Raw genomic sequence first — 23,342 nt, forward strand, 5'->3', positions numbered from 1 at the left:
AAATAAATACAATACTCTTAATTTCGCATCCTAAAACCCAAACCCATTTCAAATTTGGCCATTCTTTTATTCTTACCCATGTACACGCATATTTCACGTGGTGTTAATCAAAGTGAGCATACCATCTTGCATTCTGTGTTTTAAGGCTCACATTGTGTTGCATATCTTGCCAGGCTTCTACACGTCTTTCATCGTTATCGTTCTTAACATCTGAAGACTAGTCTGTCTAGTGAATGGACCATTGCTTAGCCAGTTATGTTCAGTTATATTCCGTAAGGCTCTAATGACCATCCTCATGCTTATGGCTATTTTTTTCTTCTCTTGAATTATTTCTAGGCGTGAGGTTGTTGGGCCAGGGTAGGAACCTTTTTATAACTCCTGATGTACTGACTCTTTTTCCCCTCTGGAATGGCTGCTGTGCTTTCTTTTTTTAATTTTTAATTTATTGGGGTGACATTGGTTAATAAAATTATATAGGTTTCAGGTGTACAGTTCTATAATACATCATCTGCATATTGTATTGTGTGTTCATCACCCAAAGTCAAGTTTCCATCTATCACCATCTATCCCCCCTTTACCCTCTTCTGCCTCCTCTAACCTCCCTTTCCCTATTGTGGTCACCATACTGTTGTCTGTGTCTTTGAGTATTTTTGGTTTTTGTTGTGGTTTTGCTTTTTTTTACTTAATCCCTTCACCTTTTTTTCACCCCGCCGTCCAACCCCCTCCCCTCTAACAGCTGTCAGTCTTTTATTGCTCCCCGATAGTGTGTGCCAGTTCATAATGCCAGCAAGAAAAGCGCTAAGGTTAAGAATAAGATTCATATAATACGTGCCCTTCCCACTCAGAAATGTGGCCTGTTTCTCTTTTGTGTTCATCTTCTTTCTAAATAAAGCAACTTTGTGGTTTTCTTCATAGAGTTTATATATATCACTTGTAACCTTTATCAGCATTGCCAAACCTCAAGTATTTGTGTGGCCTTTTAATAATGGCCATTTTAATGGGTGTCAGTTGCATATATCCCCTACAGCTTATCCTTGTCGACTTCTGCAACGTGCCAAATGTTATGATAAGTGCTGCAAATTCAGAGATGATTGGGGCATAGTTCTTGACCTCAAAGAGCTCACTCCAACAAGAAGATAGACATAATTATGTAAATTAAAGTGGGCTCGTGTGGTTCAAAATGTAGTTTCTCAGCTAGAAAGCATTGGTGATGCAGAGGTGTTTAGGATCGCCCCCATGAAGACTCATTCTTTTACTTAACACGTAGGCATTGCGTGCGTGCGAGGCAACAGCCCCTCTTCTCACAGAGCATGGACATACGTCAATGCTGTTAGACTAGCTGGGCCTGGAAGACAGGGGGGCAGAGTTGGGGCCCTGGTGAAAAGGGGCCCATCCGAGTGGCAGTGCTGAGCTCTGAGAGAAGCCATGGGGTTTGAGCCTGGGCAAAGGGGGGTGTACAGACACACAAACGTGTGTGCACACACATGCACTGCTAGTCTGGATACGTGATTTGCAGTGCTTCCTAAAAGTGTTGGCTGATGTCAACTGTACGTGATGAAAGAAGGGAGGTGGGGCCCGTGGAAGTAGGTTTGAGAGCCTGCTGGGCACCCGTGGGCCAGAGGCCTGGCGCTGTGGAGTAAGAGGTGTGAAAAGGGTGTCGGGATTTTCAGCACAGGACCCTGGACAGAGCCTCCAGTCCTGGCCCTTGTCCAGCTGGTCTGGGTCCAGCTCTGTGTAGCAATTCCTGTGGAACAACTGTCTGTACCGACTTGCAGCTTCGAGAATGTTGTGTTGGCATTTTCCTTTCTAGTTTGAAGGCGCTGCTGTTTCTATATTGTGGATAGAAACTCTTCTTGGCATTTTTCTACATAATTTCCCAATCTCTTGTTCTCCTTTTTTCTTTTGCTAGTCTGCATTGTACAGTCGTTTTACATTTTTATATAGACAGATCGCTCAATATTTTTTATTTCTTTTCATAGCTGACAACACTATCATTCCGCCACATGCCTGAGAAACAGTTTGTTCTATTTTGGGTTATTTCTCGACAATTTGATTTTTTTAAAAATATATAATTTGTTAATCCATCTGGAGTGTATTTAGATGAATGTATAATATTGTGCCAACTATTATGTGGTTTTCCAACATGATTTATTAAGTAATTCAGTTCCCTTTTTATTTGAGGGAAATGAATTGTTTTATCACACACTGAATCCTCAAATGTAGTTAAGTCTGTTTCTTGAGTCCCCACTTTGTTCCGCTGCTCTATTTCTATCTTTGCACTGGTATTGAATAATTTTAATTGTTGTTTTAGAATATGTTCTAATATCTGGCAGAGCTGGGAACGACTCCTTTCTCCCTTAATTATTTTCTCTTTCAGAACATTCATTGTGATTCTCATCTGTTTGTTGTTCAAGATTAATTTTAGAATCATTTTGTCAGAGTGAAAAAAAAAATCCTATTGAGAGGTTGTATGTGCGCTCCTATTATACTATAAATTAACTTGAGGAAAATAGGCATTTTATAATGCACAGCCTTCCCATCCAGAAGCACGGCGTGCCGCTCTTTTTGTTCATCCACTTTCATTTTTCTAAATATAACGGCTTTGTGGTTTCCTTCATATAGGTCACATACATCGCCAGCTACCTTTATTTTTTTAATAGGCAGGTTTTCCCTTTCTCCCTGCGTGACCTCAGTGCCCCGTACACAGGTGAAGCGTGTTCTGTTTTCTCTCCTCTCCGCACCTGAACCCTGGCATTCCCTGCAAACAAATAATTCCAGATTTTCCGGGACAAGTGCAATTTCAAGCAGCCTCTCTTTTGGCCCAGAAAAGATGATCACAATAGCTAGAGTCCTTGGAAATTGCCTTTTTCAGATATTCGGAGCCAGAATTGGGATCAGCTGAGGTTTGAAAGCCTCAGCCTCCGTGTGGGGGGGATAAGATTTCTGGGGACCCCTTGTGATCAGGGGCCAGGCCACCATAAGAGCTGTGTGCACTTCCTCTGCTGATGCGACATTCGTCTCCTTTCTCTAGGCTTCATTAAAGGTCCCATTAACTCCCAGGTGGCCCCAGGAGAGAAGCAGGGGACCTGGGCATTGCTTTGGTCCACATTTGTATTTCAGGCCAATTCATGGAAATTGAAACCCAGCATGTGTAGCTCTGGGGCCCCTCCCTCTGTTACCCAGCCCTCAGGAGCCAGAACACTAAAGACCTGTGGTCTCACTACGCTAGTGATATGCAGAGTTGGGGGTGCTCTGTAGTAGGGCCCCCAGGAACCCAAACGGGTCATTTCCTTGAGCAGAAAGTCCACGGTGGTGGCTGGGGGTGGGGAGGGTAGGACTGAGCTCCTGCACTGGGGACTGGGCACTCAGGTGTGGCTGGGAAGGGTGCTGGGACCGCAGGGGAGCCTGGGAAGGGTAAGCCCCTGCGAGCGAGGCCAGGACTGGGAGGGCTGACCCTGGGTGAAGGGATAAGGGTGGCTGTCATCACTTCTAACAGAATGTCCAAGAGTCAACATTTGCCCTACCAGGTCAGTGGGGGTCATATATCACTTGGTATATTTATTCTTAAATAGGCAGATACCCTGTGGGGGAAGGCGGCTCTGGGGTTGGATTTGGCCCTCATCAGGGGGAATCCAGGGTCCCTGCACAGCCAGAAACTGCAGTTTCAGAAAGACCTCACAGCAGGGAATGGAGAGGAAACCAAGAAACAGCTGGGACACACGTGGTAGGGCAGGGTGGCAGACAGGGAGGGTCCTGAAATTGTGTGGGCCTGTGGGTGTGGGGCTCCTCAGAAGCCCACCAGATGCTGACTCTACAGAGCCACACACACCCCACCACACTGCTTTGAGGGGATGGGACTTCTCCGTGACTGTCAGGCTTGGCTGCGCTTGGCTCAGGATCTGGTTGTAATAAGTGAGCCGTGGAATAAAGGTCTTCCGTGTGTCTGGGCAAGGCCCATCAGGCAAACACTGGCTAAAGGGATGGCTGGCAGAGGAGGCTGCCAGCACAGCCAAGGAGTAGAGCCTCCCAGGCCAGTGTGGGCCCCGTACATCGGTTGTTCTCTTTATGTTTACATAGGCAGGAACGTCACGGGAAACAGGCGTCTTTGATGGTCATGTCCAGTCTAAAATGGACCCAAACCCAGCTAATCATTAGAATCATTCATGGGCTTTTTTTTTTAAAAAAATATATCTTTATTGATTTCAGAGAGGGAAATAAATATCAATGATGAGAGAGAATATTGATCAGCTGCCTCCTGCTCGCCCCCTACTGGGGATCAAGCTCATAACCTGGGCATGTGCTCTTGACTGGAATCGAACCTGGGACCCTTCAGTCCACAGGCCAACGCTCTATCCATTGAGCCAAGCCAGCTAGGGCCATTCATGGGCTTTTTATTTTATTTTATTTTATTTCATGGGCTTTTTAAAATACAGAATTCTGGCCTGGCTGGTCACGGTTAGATCCGCAGTCAGGGCACATGCCTGAGTTGTGGGCTCCATCCCCAGTGTGGGGCTTGTGGGCTCTATCCTCAGTGTAGGGCATGCAGGAGGCAGCTTATCAATGATTTTCTCTCATCATTGATGTTTCTATCTCTCTCTCTCCCTCTCCCTTTCTCTCTGAAATCAATAAAAATATGTTTATTTTTAAAAATACAGAATTCTGGCCTCATCGCCAGAAATTCTGATTCAGCAGGTCTCAGATGAGGGCCAGGAATTGTAATTCTAAACTCTTCCTAGGTGACCTAGATGTTGGGGACGTTTGCGAACCTCTAATATAAAACACACGTGTGCCAGTTGCTTGTAGGGTCATCCCTGAGGGGTTCCTTCACCTGACAAGCTGGCAGCCCCTTGAGGCGTGGGGCAGTGGTGCCCACGGTGATGTTATCGCTAGGAGGGTGGGGCTGCCCTAACACAGTTGTTATGATGGTGGTAGCCTCCTGGAGTCCAAGGAACATTGACCTTCATGGAGGGGAATGGGAGGCACAGTCTTGGACTCTGACATTGTAACTGATGTTGTGATTGCCCGCCTTTCGTTTCATTTGAATGCCACAGTCGGGGGCGGGGACTGCTGTGCTCCGCATCGGGAGAGCAACAGACATGATTCTCACACGGTTCTTGCCCTCCAAGAGCTCATAGTCTAGTCTAATGAGTGTGACAAGCACATGCTTTTATTACAAAGCAGTCTTGGGCTTTCGCAGTAATAGATGTGGCCACAAAATGCCACCAGAATATAGAGGAGGAAAGACTAGTTCCAACTGGAAGATTCTTAGATTCTTGGAGGATCATACATGAACAAAATTTCAGCCCATTCCAGCCGAGGGATCTGTCCATAACTAAACTGCAAACACAGTTGAGCACAGGACCCAGTCCAAAGGCCATGTGTATGCATTCTAGGACCACAGCTAGCTACTTCCGTGGATAAACTGACCCAGCCTTAGGCTCTAAACCAGGGCTGTGAGCTGTTTGTGGGGGAATAGGATATATCTGACATGCTCACTTCAGCTTTTGCCTTTGGGTTCAGAACAAACAGGTCCTCTACTCTGTAAAATTTTCAAACTTATGTGTATGCGAGGTGTGTTCCCAGGGCCTGACACAGACCCTGCCTTCTCCACTGCGCTTCGCAGGGTCTGACTCAGAAGCTGTCAGGATCTGTTTACACAGCTTCTGGCTCAGGAGCTGCTGCCTGCAGCACTGCCAGTACCTGCCCCCAACGCCGTGCACCTCCAGGCAAATGTGTCATCTCACTTGGTCAGAGCAGCACTGCTGCTGTGGTGCCTTGGCCTCCGTGGCTCCTGGGGGAGCCACTGCTCACCTTTTCTAAGCTTGGCTTTCTGGGAGAGCCTTGGGCTACCCCTCCTGGGACTCTAGGCTCTTCCCACAGTCCCTTTGTACAAGGGCGGTCTTCTGGGGGGCTCAGGCGATGGGCTCAGGAAGTGGGTTGCTGCCCTAGGCCACCGGTTAACTCCCATTTGCTCTGGGAGTCAGGGAAGGCTCCACCATGGTCTTGAAGGCAGCTCTCTCCAGCTAACTGTAAACTCCCCTGGATCATTGTAGATTCCCTGGAAGGAAATCTAAACATCTTTTTTTTTTTAATCCTCACCCAAGGATATTTTCTCCATTGATTTTCAGAGAGAGTGGAATAGAGGAAGGAGGGGAGGAGAGAGAGAGGGAGAAACATCGAGGTGAGAGAGACACATCCACTGGTTGCCTCCCGCATGCACCCTGACCAGGGCTGGGGAACCTGCAACTGAGGTCTGTGCCCTTGACTGGGAATCAAACCCATGACCCTTTGGTCTGCAGGCCAGTGCTCTAACCACTGAACAAAACTGGCCAGGGCTTAACATACTTTTTTGATCATGGTGAGCAGCCATTTAATGCTGTTTTTTAGTCCAGGAAAAGAGAACATTCCAGAAAGAGAAAATAGCCTCACTAAGACTTGGGGTTTCCCTTGCACATTTTAGAGTTATATGTAGTTTAATGTGGCTGGAATGTAGGGGGCAGTTGTGTGTGTGTGTGGGGGGGGGGGGAGAGTGCGCTTCATCTGCTGGGAGTGGAAAAATAAAGATTAAAGAGATAGGCAAATGCCTTAGGTCTTTGGGGGTCTTTTGATCCCTTCTGAGGAGTCTGGGCTTTACCCTCTGTGCGATTAACATCATGAAAATGTGTGATTTACAAAATTCACCCTGAGGCCAATATGGAGGATAGATTCAAAAGGAATGAGATTTACAGCCGAGAAGCCAGGTAGATGGATGCAGTGGGAAGAGGGCCTCAGCCTAAGAGGAGTGTGATGAGGGTGTGACAAGTGCAAGAGATGCTGACGAGATAGAATCAACAGAAGTGTGTAACTGATAGAATATGGGATTGAGGGAGAAGGAGCGGATGTATTTTGTTTAGGCAACTGGGTATTGTCATTCATGGAGATAAGGAATGAAGGAGGCTTCTGGACATAGATAAGGCATTCAATTTGGGACAAGCATTTGAGGTGCCAGTGGGATCACCCTGGAGAGATGTCCATCAGTTTTACACTGAGTCTGGAATGTGCAGAAGGGTCTGGGCTACTAGTATTTACTTGAGAGGTAGTTGCGTATAGGAGGAGAAGTTGGGGAGTGAGAAGAGGGCACAGGGAAAGCCCATAACTCGGGGATAATAGGTCTGAATCATTGGCTGATGTCAGGGAACATTCCAGATCCTAGAATCTAAGAGAACCAAGTTGGGGGAAGAAGACGAGGAGTTCACTTTTGGACCTACTTACTTTCATTGCTCTGATAAAATCCACACTCCTCGTTATCTAAAAGACTTTTGCCGTCCTCTCCCAACTCATTCCTTATGCCTGGCTGTGGTTCATCTTGCTATGTCACATCGGCCTCCTCTCCACCGTCACATACAGCAAGCCCGTTTCCTCCTCGGGCCTTTGCACTTAAAACCCCCTCCACCGGGAGCGATCTTCCCTTAGGATAGCTGGCTCCTGCCAGGCCACCTCCTCAGACAGGCCATGCTGACCCCATTATTGACAGGAGGCCACCCCACTCCATTCACGTTTCCCCTGTGCCCTGTCTTATGTTCTTTGCCACCTATCCTATCTAATAATAGAGTAACATGTAAATTACCATCACTCCACTACCCCCACGATTGGGCGGCGGGAGGCTGGGGGGCGGGACTTGGGGTGGCCTATCCGGCCATTGAGAGGCACGGATCCGCTGCCACTGAGGGGGGCTACCCTGCTGTTGAGAGGCGCAGGGGGCAGGACTCCCGCCCCCTGTGCCTCTCAATGGCCAGATCCGCAGCTGCTGACGGGGCCTGCCGCAGACACCCGGCTGTGCCTCTCAACGGCAGGGTAGCCAGGTGTCCGAGGCAGCCCCCCTCAGCAGCCGTTGAGAGGCGCAGGGGGCGGGAATCCCCGCCCCCTGCGCCTCTCAACAGCAGGGTAGCCCCCCTCAGCCGCTGGGGACCATCAAAAGCGTAGGAGCTGGGTGCCTGTCTGCTCAGCGGAGGCTTCTGAAAGGCCTGGTGCAGGAGCAGACAGGCACCCAGCTCCACCGCGAAAAGCGAAAGCGTGTAGGGGACCCTACACGTGCATGATTCAATCATGCACTGGGCCTCTAGTTAGAATATAAACTTCCCGAGGGCTGAGGACTTGCTTATCTTCTGGTTGGTTGCTGTGACTGGCACACAGCAGGGACGCCATTAATCCTCGAGCCAGGTGAGATGTTTCAAAGACCATTGGATATATGGGTCTGGCTTGGAAAACAGGTCTGTCCTGGAGGCAAACTTTAGGAGTTGTTTGTGGGATGGGGTACTCTAGGGAGTGTGCAGTGTGCGAAGATGACCCCGAAATAGAGGGTGTCCCCAAAAATGTAGACACACACTTTGAATCATTACAAAGGCAGTGTTTATTAAAATACATTTCATTTCAAAGTGGAGCTATCAGCTGTTAAAGTGTGTATACATTTTTGGGACCCCCTGTAGGTCCTTTCATGTCCTGGATGTGAACGTCAGGTGGGAGAGGAAAGCTTTCAGAGGACTGTGAAGGGGCAGCTAGAAAAGACAGACAGACCTCTGGGGCACAGAATGAAAGTTTCAGGAATGTGGGAGGGGTCAGCTCTGGTGAGTGCCCTGCTAATTTAACTCAGGACAGCAGCTCCCAAATCGTGCCTCCCCCATAAAGAAAGGAATACAAAAACTTGAGCACCATCCATGGCTTCGTAATCCAATAAGAGGACATACTGTGTGCTTAGGTATGCATGGCCAGCATTGTCCATTTATCCCGGAGGCTCCTTTGGAATGTGTCTGAGTTTCTAGAAGGCATCCCCTGTGTCCTCCTCAAGAGAACCAAGTCTTAACTTACTGATTTGTGATAAGGATGAGCCCTGCTGGGTGATCACTCTCACCCCTCAAGCATGTGACCTTGAGAACCACGTACACCTTCCGTGGGCCCAATGAAGTTAAATGACGCCTTCCAGCAGCTCCAGTGCCAGGGATGACATTAAGACAATGCAGCTGAAAACTAACATACACTGAGCTTCTGAGCAGAAAGAGGCGCAAGAAATTCAAGGGTGGGTTTGTAAGGCCTCTGCTTCCATCTCAGCTATACATTAATAAGCAGAGCCGCCTCAGTTTACTTGTCCAGAGAGACCCAATGAAGCAAGGATAATCTGATGGGGCCTCTCCTGCTTGAGTGAGCACTGCTGGAGAAAATCACCCAAGCAGACAAATTGGCGCTGCTACAAATCCGTGGCACCAATCTTGATCAAGCCTGCAGTAGGGCCGAGCAGTCCATCTGTGTTTCTCAAGGCAGTCTATTCTCCTCTTCTCCGTGGAAGCTATCTCGCGCATTCTCCACTCTCCAGCCCACGAACAGCCCCCTGTCCTCACCTTGCACCAGGAAATGACCTTGTCTCCCACCTCCCAGAAAATACCTTCAACTTCCAAATATCAAAGGCAGCAGCCTGCAAATCATCCCCGTCCCCATCCTTCCTTCCTCTCACTTCTCCACCCTTTTTAACAGATTCTCACCCATCAATAACCAATCCCCCTTTAGACTGTGCATCCCATTTAGGCTTTAGATCAGGGACCTTCAGACACCTTTAACTCACAGTAAGAAGTGCAACACAGTACACACTCGCACATAATTGAAACATACAATCCACAAACAGCCCTTAGCTTTTACTACCTATGATGCACTCAATTATTTTCCATTCTCTTCCTTTTTTTTTTTTCTTCCTTTTAGCATCCAGCTCATGACCCACCACATCTCTTTCATGACAAGTCACTAACGGTGGGCTGCAACCCACTGTTTCAAAAATGTTGCTGTAGATTCTCCCTCACCTCCCACATTCTTGGAACCTTATGCCTTATGTAATTCTTCCTCCTCCTGTTTCTTCAGCCTCTCCCCTTCTGCCAAGCCCTTCTCATCAGCATTTACATTTTCTCAGGTCTGGTCTGGGTAGCTCAGTTGGTCCCAATGCACCAAGGTTGCAGGTTTAATCTCTGCTCAGGGCACATGCAGGAAGCAATCAATCCTATATAATAAAAGCCTAATATGCTAAATGTCTGGTGGTCCATTTAGGCAATCAAAGCATAATATGCTAATGATATGCTAAGGCCACTCAACCACTCGCTATGATGTGCACTGACCACCAGGGGGCAGACACTCTGACTGGTAGGTTAGCTCGCTGCTGGGGTCAGGCCAATCAGGACTGAGTGAGATGGGCCAGACTGGGTGAAATGTGATCCCTCCCCGGCTAGCCAACCTCCCATGTCCCTCCCTGGCCCCGATCGTGCATCAGTGGGGTCCCTTGGCCTGGCCTGCGCCCTCTCACAATCTGGAACCTCTCAGGGGAGGTTGGAGAGCCAGTTTCGGCCTGATTCCACAGGCCAGGCCAAAGGACCCCACTGGTGCACAAATTCATGCACCGGGACTCTAGTGAATGTAGTGGAACAACAAATCAGTGTTTCTCTCTGTGTCCCTCTCTCTTCCTCTCTCCCTTCCTCTTTCTCAAATAAAAAACGTTTTAATTTTTCTCATGTCTCTCTTATCTTAAAAGTAAAGATCTTTCTTCATACCCCACATCTCCTTGCCCATTCTCTGAGATTCTCCGTCACATCCAGACTTTTTTGACAGGTTGTCTTCCCTTGCTGTATCCATTCCTTGCCTCCCAGTCCCTTGTCACCCCATCCATTTTGACCTCGGTGTCCACCACCCCTGGAAACTGCTCTCTCTGAGGTTACCAATGAGCCTCTTGTTGCAAAAATCCAATGGGTTTTGTGTTTTTTTCGTTTTTTTTTTAATATATATTTTTATTGATTTCAGAGAGGAAGGCAGAAGGAGAGAGAGAGATAGAAACATCAATGATGAGAATCATTGGTTGGCTGCCTCCTAAACGCCCTCACTAGGGATTGAGCCCGCAACCTGGCATGTGCCCTAACCAGGAGTCGAACCATGACTTCCTAGTTCATAGGTCAATGCTCAACCACTGGGCCATGCTGGCCAGGCCAATGGGTCGTTTTCCATCCTCCTCATACACAGACACCTAGTTGTATCTCAGAACAGACAGCCCTTCCTCCTTCTGGAAGCCACTCCTTGTTTTTACTCCCACCTCTTGGCTGCTTTGTCTCCATCTGCCCTGCCAACTTCTCTCCATCTTTTGCAAGTTTCCATGTGGTGTTGTTGCCAATTTGATAGCTCTGATGTTTGAAGTTTTTGTTTTTTAATATACTGCACATTTTCCCACATCTTTATTGACCAACTTTATTCTTTTGTTAGTCACCTCTTAATTTCCTTGGCCCATATTTATATTTTGAGTGTTTATCTTTCTAATGAATTGTAGTTTGTTACATGTTAAACATAGTAAATATTTAACTGTAATAACTTGCAAATACTTTATCTCCAAACGTTTTTCATTTCTGTAATTGAAAATATTGTTTCCCTTATGATTTCTAACTCGGGTATAATGCTAAGAAAGTCCTTTCCCTACCTCTGAGATTATACAAATATTCCTCATATTTTCTTCTAGTACTTCTGTGGTACATTGAGTGAGGTGTGGATCTAATTTTTCTACAACTTGTTAGCCATTTATCCAAGCATCCTTTATCAAGCAATCAGCCTTTACCCTGCTCTTTTGAAAGCCTATTTTATCATATACTAAATTTTTAGATGTATATTTCTGTTTCTGAGCTTTCTTTTTTAGTTCCAGTGATCTCCCATGTGAAGCTACTACAATACAGATTTTATCATTGCACCTTTATAATATGATTTTATATCTGAGCTGGCAAGCTCTCCTTTCACTGGGAGAAAGTAGGTCTCAGTGTTGAGAGCTTGGGCTCTGGAACCAGTTTGACTAGGTTCATGTCCCAGCCCTATCACTTACATGCTGTGTGACTGTTTACTTGAACCTGGACTAGTCTTCTGCATCTGTAAAATGGGAATAATAATAGTATCCACCGCAGAGGGCTGCTGTGAGGTTTCATGAGTTAAAGCATACAACGCTCTTAGAATGCCACCCAGCACCTCATAAGTTATTATTTCTCGTATCTCTCAAAGAGTGCTTGCCTATTTTCATCTGTTTTCCAACAGATCTTATGATTTTTTAAGTTCATGAGGGTGGGGAGGAATGGCCTGAGTCTTGCCTGGAATTGTTATATTTATACAATGATTTAAGAATTATTGTCATCTTAACAATATGAAGTCATCATCCAGGAAAATTGTTTTTCTTTTCTACCTATCCAGAAGTGTTGTTGTTTTCATTATATAGGTCATGTTTGTTTATTGTTTTGGGGCTGAATTTGATCTGCTAGTGGTTTGCATATAGGTGGGGTTTTTTTACACTGTGAATGTGTTGGTGTGTGAGTTAGGGGTGTGTGAATACGTGTATCATACATACTTTTTATAGGATTGTGTCTAGATTAGTTTTAATGGCTTTACTATTATACTTTTTTTTTTTTTAATTCTAAAGCTCTAGTCATGAAACCACTTACTCCCTAGGTATTTTTCAGTTTTCTAGGTTTTTCTCTTCTCACAATTTTGGTGACTCAGAATTTCCTTGGAAATTCTCCATTTTGTTAATATTTCAAATTTATTGTTATATTATACAAACTATCTATATATATATAAAAAGCCAGTGACCAGAATGCCGGAATGACCAGAACAACTGGTTGCTATGACGTCCACTGTGACCAGCAAACCGGCCCGATCAGGGGATTGGGCCGGCCAGCCAACCTCCCGCAGCCCCTCTCCCCAGCCACCCCACCCCTGATAGCCTCTCCCACCCCAGTGGAGAGCAGGTTGTCTGGCCGACCACCCCTCCTCAGCCCTTCCCCCCCAACTGGCCCCACCCTTATCAGCCCGAAGCCTCTCCCCCAGCTGGCCCTGCCCCTGATCGCCCCCCCACCAGCACACCAATAGGGGGCAGGGCCGGCCAGACAACCTCCTGCAGCCCCTCCCCCTGGCCATCCCGCCCCCAATGGGCCCCCACCACCCCGATCAGGGGCAGGGCCGGCCGACCAATCGCCTGCAGCCCCTCCTCCCAGCCAGCCCGGCCCTAATTGGGCCCAATCAGGGCAGGCCAGCCGGCCAACCTCCCGCTGTCTCCTCCTCCCTACAGGCCCAGCCCTGATCCACCAATTGGGACCAGGCTGGCTGAATGCCACCTGTGCATGAATTCGTGCACTGGGCTTCTAGTTCTTTTATAATTGGCTTATATCCTTAACTTATTGTCCTATCTGTGTTTCTACATCTTCTCATAATTTATTGAGTAGATTAGAGAGAAGTTTATCTTTTATTGATCTCTATTTTTTCTGCTTTTATCTTTACTAAGTTTACTCTCCCTTCTCTCCCTACTGTTATTTAGTTATTCTCTTTGTAACTTTTTGACTTTAAACATTAATTTCACTTTTTAATGTATTATTATTTAATAATGAATAGGGCTATGAATTTGCTCTTAAATGTGGCTTTGGCCTGTTATCATCATCATTATTATAAGTAGCCTGTATTGACAGCTTTTGTTGCTTCTTTGAACTCAAGAACTTATTTAGGAAAAGGTTTTATAAATTTTCAAATGATTGGGACTTTTATTTATTATTTTATTATTGGTTTCTAGTTTATTTGCACTGTGAACAGAAAATGTATCCCAACAGTTTATCCTTTGTAGAAGGATTTATGGAGATTTTCTTGCAGCCTAATATAAAGTCCATTTCTGTAATATTTCACGGGCACTTGTAAATAAGGTGATGTTCCTTGTTTGAAGTTAGAGAGTCTCATATAACACATTCACACTCAAAGTGTTTTACAGATCCTCTCTATTTATTTACTTTTAGCCTCAGATGAGTATATCTTTTTTTAATTCTTATATATTTTTTAAACAGTTCGTTTTGTCTGTTTCAGTGCTTTGGGGCATAATGTATCAACTGTCATATCTTTACTTTAGAATGCGAGCATCATCCATTTTTCGAATATCATCTTTGAATTTTGTTTTGCTCTACCAGTCTCCTAGAAATTGAGTTATCATTTTGAAAGCAGTGAAGCTAGCAGTGACAACACCAGAAGAAAAAAGAGGTTTTTTTCAAAAAAGCTTCTTTTATTTTCTACTCAAGATCATATCCATATAATAAAGATGTAATATGCAAATGGTCATTACGCTGTGAAGCGTAACGACTAGATCACAGATCAGCAGGAGAGTGGGGCAGCAAGCTACAAGCAGGCGGCAGAGAGCTACAGGAGGAGGCAGGGCAGCAAGCTATGAGGGGAGGCAAGGGAAGGGAGGGATCTCAGGAGGGCAGGACAGTGGGCGGAGAGCTACAGGAGGATGGCAGCAAGCTACTGGTTACAAGCGTGTGGCAGGGAGCTACAGGAGGGGGCAGGGCAGCAAGCTATGGGGGGCAGGGGGAGCTACAGGAGGGCAGGGCAGTGAACTGGCGCACAGATTCGTGTGCAGGGCTACTAGTTAAATAATTACCTGATATTATGCACAGTTGTGCAGCCACTTGTTAATGAGTTTTCTACCTTTATTATTTTTTGAAATTTTGAGCCATGTGGGAGCCTTTTAATATAAAGGTTTATCCAAAATCAAGATCCATTTGCACAACCTGGTGACACCTTCCAAAAGGCTTCAGAAGGCACCGCATTTTCCTCTTTTAACCTGGGTGATAGATAGTGATGAGATCCAATCACATCACTTTTTGTTTTCCATATTTGTAACACTGAGAAGTAAACTGTTCTGTAACAGAAGTGTTTCAATATAACATCCTATCTAATAAAAGAGAATCATGCAAATTGACCATACCTCCGCTATGCCCACAAGCCATGCCCACCAGCCAATCAGGAGCAAGTATGCAAATTAACCCAACAAATATGGTGGCGGCCACAGAGCTGGAGAGAGCAGGAGGCTTGGGTTGCCCCTGGCAATGGAGGAAGCCAAGCTTCCCGCCCACCCTGGCCAGCCCTGTCCTCCGCTCTAGGCTACAAAGTTTCAATTATAGAAGATAAATAAATCCCAGATACCAGGGCCTCCGCTTGGGTCGCCAGAGGGCGTGGCCAGCCTGCAAACCACCACAGGCTCCTCGCCCAGGCTGCCCCACACCCCAAGGGAACTCCCACCCTGATCCGGGACACCCTTCAGGGCAACCAGCTGGCCCCCACCCATGCACCAGGCCTCTATCCTCCTATCTAATAAAAGAGTAATATGCAAATTGACCATCACTCCAATACACAAGATGGCTGCCCCCATGTGGTCAAAGATCCTGCCCCCATGTGGACACAAGATGGCCGCCACAAGATGGCCAGCAGGTGACGGCAGTTGGGAGGGACCAGGCCTGCAAGGGAGGGCAGTTGTGGGCGATCAGGCCAGCAGGGTAGGGCAGTTGGGAGGGATCAGGCCTGCAAGGTAGGGCAGTTGGGGGCAATCAAGCCTGCAGGGGAGGGCAGTTAGGAGTGACCAGACCGGCAGAGGAGGGAAGTTGGGGGCGGCCAGGCCTTCAGGGAAGGGCAGTGGGGGGGGGGGGGGATCCCAGGCCTGTAGGGGAGAGCAGTTTGGGGGGACCAGGCCTGCAGAGGAGGGCAGTTAGGGGTGACCAGGCCTGCAGGGGAGGGCAGTTAGGGGCAATCAGGCTGGCAGGGGAGTGGTTAGGGGGTGATCAGGCTGGAGGGGAGTGGTTAGGGGGTGATCAGGCTGGCAGGCAGCAGCGGTTAGGGGCAATCAGGAAGGCAGGCAGGCGAGCAGTTGGGAGCCAGCAGTCCTGGATTGTGAGAAGGATGTCCAACTGCCTGTTTAGGATCGGGCCTAAACGGGCAGTCAGACATCCCTCGAGGGGTCCCAGATTGGAGAGGGTGTAGGCTGGGCTGAGGGACACACCCCTGCCCCATGCACGAATTTCGTGCACCAGACCTCTAGTGTAAACATAATTTTCCAGTAAGAGACCTGTGTAACACAATGCATACTCCCTTCTCCTGCCCTTGTTGCAGCAAGTTTGGGTTGGCTCTTGGGATGGAGGATCCAACTTTGTAGGGACATGTTCTTTTTCTAATAGTATCAGCTCTGTCTCTTTCTAGGTGCAAAAATAAATGTTTCTTGGTATCTATCCAGAGGACTCTTGTCCTGAAGAAAATAAAACATCATCCAGGAGTTTGATATTATCCAAGGGTCTGATATATTAAAACTCTTTTATTATGTACTTTGCATTTGCCTCCACCAGTAGTTCTCAAACCCTGGCAGCTACATTATATAGCTGGTCATAATCACCTGGTAAGCTTTTAGACTCTGTGATGGCCTGAGAATTGGTAAATTTTAACATTCTCCTGAAATGAGAGCAATTTTGGTCCATTCCTTATTTATTACTATTCTGAATCACTTTGTTTAAGACTGTGTCCTGTCCCAAAATGAGAGTTATGTTTACTAGGATAGATTAGCCTATCTACAGTTGTTATTATAAACTAGAGGCCCAGTGCACAAAAATTGTGCAAGGGGGTGGGAGGGTCCCTCAACCTAGCCTGCGCCCTCTCGCAATCCAGGACCCCTCGGGGGATGTCCAACTGCTGGTTTACAGGCCTAAACCAGCAGTCAGACATCCCTCTCACAATCCGGGAGGCTACACACAGGTGAAAGGCATCTTACTGTTGTATGGTCAGCTACATTTTTTTGCCCTGATTATAAAAAGTAGTACATAACATGATCCTTCTGAGACAGTAGTACCATTTTCCTCATCTTGTGGGTGGGAAAACTGAAGCAGAGAGAAGTTAAGTAATTGGCTTTGTCACACAGTTATAAGTGTCAGAATCAGGGCTGACCACAAAATGTGCAAGCTGGAGTCCATGCATGTCATCGCTGCATCATCCTATTTTTTCAGTACTAGAGTAGCCTTGCCAGGTTTTAATTTTTAAATCTAAGAGACTGTTCCCAATATATAGGGTAGGGTCCCTAGGCCTGGCTGTCGATCAGGGCCAATCTGTGGGGCAACTGGCAGGCGGGGCGATTGGGGGGCCCTCGCTGGCACCAGCCTTGACTTGCGGCCTGGCGCCGCCTGCTCACCAGCCTCACCCCCTGCCGCCGCTACCAGTCACTTCCCTCGGCAGGGCAACCTGTCGAAGGGGCGATCGGGAGGGTGGGGGGGTAAGGGGCCCCGCTGGCACTGGCCTTGGCTGGCGGCAGGAGGCGACCAGCAGGGCGATTAGTAGGGGCACCACCCACCTGCCGGCCAGCCCCGCCCCCTGCCACTGTTGCTGGTCGCCTCCCTCTGCAGGCCTGCAGGCTGGGGGCAACTTCTGCGTTGAGCATCTGCCCCCTGGTGGTCAGTGTGCATCATAGTGACTGGTCATTCCACCTGTCGTTCCGCCGTTCAGACAATTTGCATATTAGGCTTTTATTATATAGGATAATTTTTGTGATTTTTAGCATCTTTATACTTCTTTATACTTCCTTGGTTTTTCCTTTGAATTCCTTTTTATTTTATTTTATTTTATTTTATTTATTTATTTATTTATTTATTTATTTATTTATTTATTTTTGCTACATTGATTGCTATATTTTTCCCCTTTTGGTAATTTTGAAGATAAGCTACTTTATAGTCTATTACTAATTACACTTAATTAAAACATGCTTTAACCTATATTTCTCAAATTAACCACAGGAACTATGTAACAGAATTTATTCTAAGATGAGGAAATTAGCATATCTCCTTCCTCCCACTTTTCTCTTTATATCAGTATAATCTGCAATTTTTTACCCTGGGTTTTGGGCAGCAGTGATATATCTTCTCTTTGAAAGACTAATGGTTACACTTGCATTTTGTTTTATAACTATGTGTATAGCATTTATTTAGATTCTTTACTGTATGGCTTATTTGCTTGTTGCCAACCCTTTTTATAATTTTTATGAACCATAACTTTCCCAAACTTACGTTCTTCATTTTGATTCATCTCTTGGTTTGGTAGAAAACATTTTCAAGTGGCTTTTTTTGAGTGTTATGTGAACAGTATATTTTTAAGGTCACTAATATTGGGAGCTCTTGTTTTTGGTGCCTAACAACTTGGCTGGGTTATACTCTTTTCTACTCTAAACCGTATAGGGAGAGATCTGCACTGTGTTTAAGAGACATGCATTGAGGACCGTGCCACAGTATTCGTCTCTAGTTTCCAGAGCTGATACGGGTGCCCACCTGTTTTTACAGACTTTGGTCAATTCTGGCAGTTGGGTCTTGTAATGGGATGGAATGTAAGGCTTATGTATTCATGTCACCCTCTTTTCAAATGTCATCAACCATTAAATACTCATTGATTCATTCAGCAAATATTGATTGGGCACCTACAATATGCCAGGCATTGTGGAACCATTAGGATTCAGAGGAATCAAGCAAGATTTCTGCTCCTACGGAGTACATGTGTACATGGTGGGAAGAAAGAGAGACAGGCCATAAACAAACAAATGAACAATATAACTTTAGAGAGTGGTAGGTAGCACTGCCATATACAGCTGCTCAAAATGGTACCCCTGCAGCTTTACAGCATAGAAAAAGGGTATAAAGCAAAAAGAATAACGTAATAGAGTGATGGAGTGGTGGTGGAGACTCGAGTGCTGTTAACTAAATTCTCCTCTGCAGCAAATCCATTTGTTCATATGCTTACAGTACCCTTGATGGTCTTCCCTCTGAAACCATAGCACTTTCTTGCCTTCAGTGCACTGTGATGTTGTTCAACTAAAGACAGGCCACATGGTTTTTCCCTTCAGTCTTCAAGGTACTTGGCTTTCTTAGGTTAGAATTCCTCATCATTTGCATTATACCCCCAGCTGGAGGGCCACAAAGCTGGTGATGGGATAGCTGTCTGAAGGCATCCAGATCCACCCTAGAGCCCCCCAATTCAGGGTAGGTGTAATGGTTGGGGTTGATAATTCCATCTTCAGCATAGAGAATACCCCCGGGACTCCACTGTTAGACTTGAGCCCAATGGGCAGTACTCATCTCTTACTGGGAAACAGTGTTGAGGGGTGGCTAAGAGGTTGGCCCCGGAGTCAGATTAGTTTTAATTTGCATTGATTTGCATAAATTTGAATTTAATGTTACTATTTACTGATGCCCAGCCATGGCAAGTTACTTAACCTCTGTGTGCCTCAGTGTCTTCATCTTTAAATGGGATTAATAACAGTACCCACCTCATAATGTTATTGTGATAGTTAAATTGAGTAATTGATGAAAGTGCTTGAAACAGTGCCCGCACTTAGTAAGCCCCCACTGGCAATAATAAATAATAATAATTACTATTAACTATATCTGGTGTTGCCTTAAAGCTTTCCCCTTGGCCTAAACTCTTTCTATACTTGTAAAATGCAGATATTACAGGAGTAAGGCTGAATGTGGCTAGGGACCAGGTTGGCTTTGCTGAATTTGATGGGAAGGCTTTGGGTAGCAGTTTGAACCTAATACAGGAAGTGGGAGGATGGGTGGAGTCAGGGAGAGGAAGGAAAAATGCAACATAGGAGTCAAAGAATTCCTTTCTTTTGTGTTGTTCGTTTTTTGCAAACATGATTTTTTTTTTCATTATAATTAACTTCATTATAATTAACTAGATGCCCGGTGCATGGATTTGTGCACTAGTGGGGTCCCTCGGTCTGGCCTGCCCCCTCTCGCAATCTGGGACCCCTCGGGGGATGTCAGACTGCCAGTTTCAGCGTGATCCCCACAGGCCAGGCCGAGAGACCCCACCGGTGCAGGAATCCATGCACCAGGCCTCTTGTATGCATATAAGATCTTTGATTAATCTCTTCCCATCCTTCCCCTCCCCCTTCCCTCTGAGAATCATCAGTCTGTTCCATGTTTCCATGCCTGTGTGTTGAGCATCTGCCCCCTGATGGTCAATGTGCATCATAGCTACCGGTCAAATGGTCACTTAGGCTTTTATATATATAGATAAGTCAAAATTTTAATTTATTTAGTTTCATTATTATTAACACATAATGAAACAATTATTTAATTAAATAATGGAATTTAAATGTTTGTCCATATTAGTTTTTACTTTCTTTATACTTTCTTATATGAAAAACTAGAGGCCTGGTACACGAATTCATGCACCAGTGGGGTCCTTTGGCCTGGCCTGCAGGATCAGGCTGAAACCGGCTCTCCAACATTCCCCAAAGGGTCCCAGATTGCAAGAGGGTGCAGGCCAGGCCAAGGGACCCCACTGGTGCATGATTGGGGCCAGGGAGGGACGCAGGAGATTGGCCAGCCAGGGAGGGACTGCAGGAGGTCTCCAGGGCAGGTGTGTGGCCCATCTCGCTCAGTCCCAATCAGCTGGACCCCAGCAGTAAGCTAACCTACTGGTCGGAGCGTCTGCTGCCTGGTGGTCAGTGCATGTCATAGCAACTGGTCAACTGTCTGCCCCCTGGTGATCAGTGCATGACATATCGAGCAGTTGAGCGGCCTTAGCATATCATTAGCATATTATGCTTTGGTTGAACAGATGAGCGGACAACTGGACACTTAGCATATTAGGCTTTTATTATATATGATAGGATGTTTAGAATGAGCTTCTATCATGTTCACAGTCAGAAAAATTAAATATTGTTTTCACTTTGAAAAACTATCACCCACAGACCTATTACTCTAATACAGTTTTTATTTTGGGTTCATGTCTAGTCTTTATCTATATATAAATAAGTAGTTAAGAGCTATCATCAAAAGTATGCATATAATTTTATTATCTACCATTTACTTAAGTGATGCTTAACATTCTCCTTTCTATGGGGTCGTATTTATCACTTTAATAATTGTGTTCAAACTGCATCATATTAAAGGCTATAACATACTTCACATTATTGAGTTGACATATAGGTTGTCCACATTTTTTCTCTATAATTAAATTATGTCACTATAAACATCTTTGTCCATGTGGCTCTTTTTCTTTTTAATTGTTTCTAGAGATTACTGAGGCAGAATATTTGAATCATCTTTTGGCTGTTGATAAGAATTCATATAACCTTCCAAAAGGATTAGATCAACTTTACACTCCAACTGGCAATAAATACATATGAGTTTCCATGAAGCCTCAGCAATATTGGGTTATATATGTTTATTTTCTCTAGTGTACTGGACTGTGTTTTCATATAGTAATCCTATTTCTTTCTCATATGAATCCTCTGAGCATACTCTTAGCTCATCTTGGTGATATTCTTATAGAATTAAAAATCTCTAATTCAATACAGGTACTTGCCCTGTGGCATATTTGTTACAATTCTTTTTTTCATTCTATTATTTTTCTTTTTAATTTTGGTTTTGTGTGTTTCTCTTTCCATTGATAGCACTTTCCTTGTCTCAGCCTCATTCTAGGGTCTGTTAGTCACTGGCATGAAAAGTATTTAAAATATGGGTTTCCAGAAAAGTGGCTCCTTGGGGTAAAGAAGGAGGGGTAGCAGGACGTGGGTGGGGCATCGAGATGAGACCCTGTCACCTTTCTCCCCCAGTTCCTTCCAGCGCTTTGGTCTCTGAAAAGTGGTGCTTACCTGGAACCTTCTTAGCAGTTTTGTAGCTTTAAGGCTGTCACAATCCCCAGGGCACACCTGTCACTTCTCCACCAAAATATGTAATGGAGAGAAATGGACATGGACTGTCTCCGCCCTGGTTACCACCTGGGGGATCGCCCCCAGCTGAGAGGAGCTGGCACTGGGGCTGCAAGTGATGGTTTTCCCTACACATGGGACCGAGAGCATGAGACGCTGCTGGATGAGCACACACAGAGAGAGAGAGGGCCAAGAGGAGAGCGACTCCCCCATGCCTGCACATGGCACCCTTCTCAGCGCCATGCCCAGCATGGAACCCAGCATGTCTCCCGCCTAGAGCTCAGAGCCCAGCCAGGCCAGCCCAACCCTGGTGTCACCCTTTCTTTCTATTCATCTTTAGTCTAAGGCAGTGGTCGGCAAACGGCAGCTCACGAGCCACATGAGGCTCTTTGGCCCCTTGCATGTGGCTCTTCCACAAAATACCACGTGCGGGCACGCACGTACAGTGCTATTGAAACTTCGTGGCCCATGCGCAGAAGTCGGTTTTCGGCCTGGGCAAGTCTATTTTGAAGAAGTGGCGTTAGAACACTCAAGGGGCCAAAGAGCCGCATGTGGCTCGCGAGCCGCGGTTTGCCGACCACTGATCTAAGGGAACGCACCCCTGCCAGCCCTCAGGGGCCCGGGCAGAATGCCAGGGACGCTCACTGACCTCCACTGCTCTTCTCTTGCAGTTTCCTGCTTCTTCAATTTCACCAGCCCCTCTGGGGTCGTCCTGTCGCCCAACTACCCCGAGGACTACGGCAACCACCTCCACTGCGTGTGGCTCATCCTGGCCCGGCCCGAGAGCCGCATCCACCTGGCCTTCAATGACATCGATGTGGAGCCTCAGTTCGACTTCCTGGTCATCAAGGACGGGGCCACCGCCGAGGCCCCAGTGCTGGGCACCTTCTCAGGAAACCAGCTGCCCTCCTCCATCACCAGCAGCGGCCACGTGGCCCGCCTTGAGTTCCAGACGGATCACTCCACGGGGAAGAGGGGCTTCAACATCACCTTCACCAGTGAGTCCTCCCTCTGGCCCCAGCTGGCCGTCCCTCTGAGAGTCGGTCCCTGAGGGTGGAGGAGTGTTGATGTGGGGGTGCTGCTCTAAGGGTTGTAGTGCCCAGGCCTGGGGCTCCAGCGTGACCAGGAAGAGCATAAAGCACTGCTGCCGGGCAGGTGCTCTTTCCTGTGGCGTCACTCTCTCTTGAGCATTTGTTTCCTATATATAATGTAAAGGGAGCCTGGGACCTCATTCCTCCCGCCCGCCCGCCTCCTGGAAGCCTCAGCGAGAACCAGGAAGGGCCCAAGGGAGAGCAAGCCTGTCGTCCCCTCATTAGTCACGGATCCCTCTCTGATGTGAACGCCGCTTGCTGCCCACTGTGGGCATTCCAGGGGGGCTTGGCCTCGCCCGGGGCCCATCCCCATAGTCAAATCAGAAGCCAGCGTCTGGAGTGCCGTTTCTGTTTGGCTGTGAGCCTTGTTTAGAGCCGACTCTGGGGCATTTCCTCATCCCCCCTCTCAGGGCCACAGTCCAAAGTCGTCCCCTCCAGGTTCAATCCTGGGCCCCTTCTAGAGGGAACCCAAGGCCCGGAGGTGATTGTTTTCATTTCTGTGTCTCCTGGGGTTATGGTGAGGGTGGGGGTGGGGGCAGAATCTTGGAGACGGTGAGCCACCAAAGGCAGTGAGAACTACTTATTAGATTATAATAATCTGTAGACCCATCACCTTGGCCGATGACAAATGGTCAAACGGGGCTAAAGCTGGGTCTTTCTGAGCAGTTAACCAGCTCCTTCCCCAGAGGCTGCTTGTGAAATGCAAGTCCTCAACT

General features: G+C 46.7%; 1 protein-coding gene across 1 annotated transcript in view; it reads left to right on the forward strand.

The window, feature by feature from the left end:
* Positions 1–23,342, forward strand: part of CSMD2 (CUB and Sushi multiple domains 2) — a gene marked incomplete at its 5' end in the record, with an annotated part of 537,662 nt that overhangs the window by 329,716 nt on the left and 184,604 nt on the right. The window contains 1 exon segment of the mRNA XM_079778373.1: positions 22,207–22,533. Within this exon segment, the coding sequence (XP_079634499.1) occupies positions 22,207–22,533 (327 nt within the window).

This window comes from Cnephaeus nilssonii (assembly GCF_951640355.1).
Source record: "Cnephaeus nilssonii genome assembly, chromosome: 7".
Classification (NCBI taxonomy): domain Eukaryota; kingdom Metazoa; phylum Chordata; class Mammalia; order Chiroptera; family Vespertilionidae; genus Cnephaeus; species Cnephaeus nilssonii.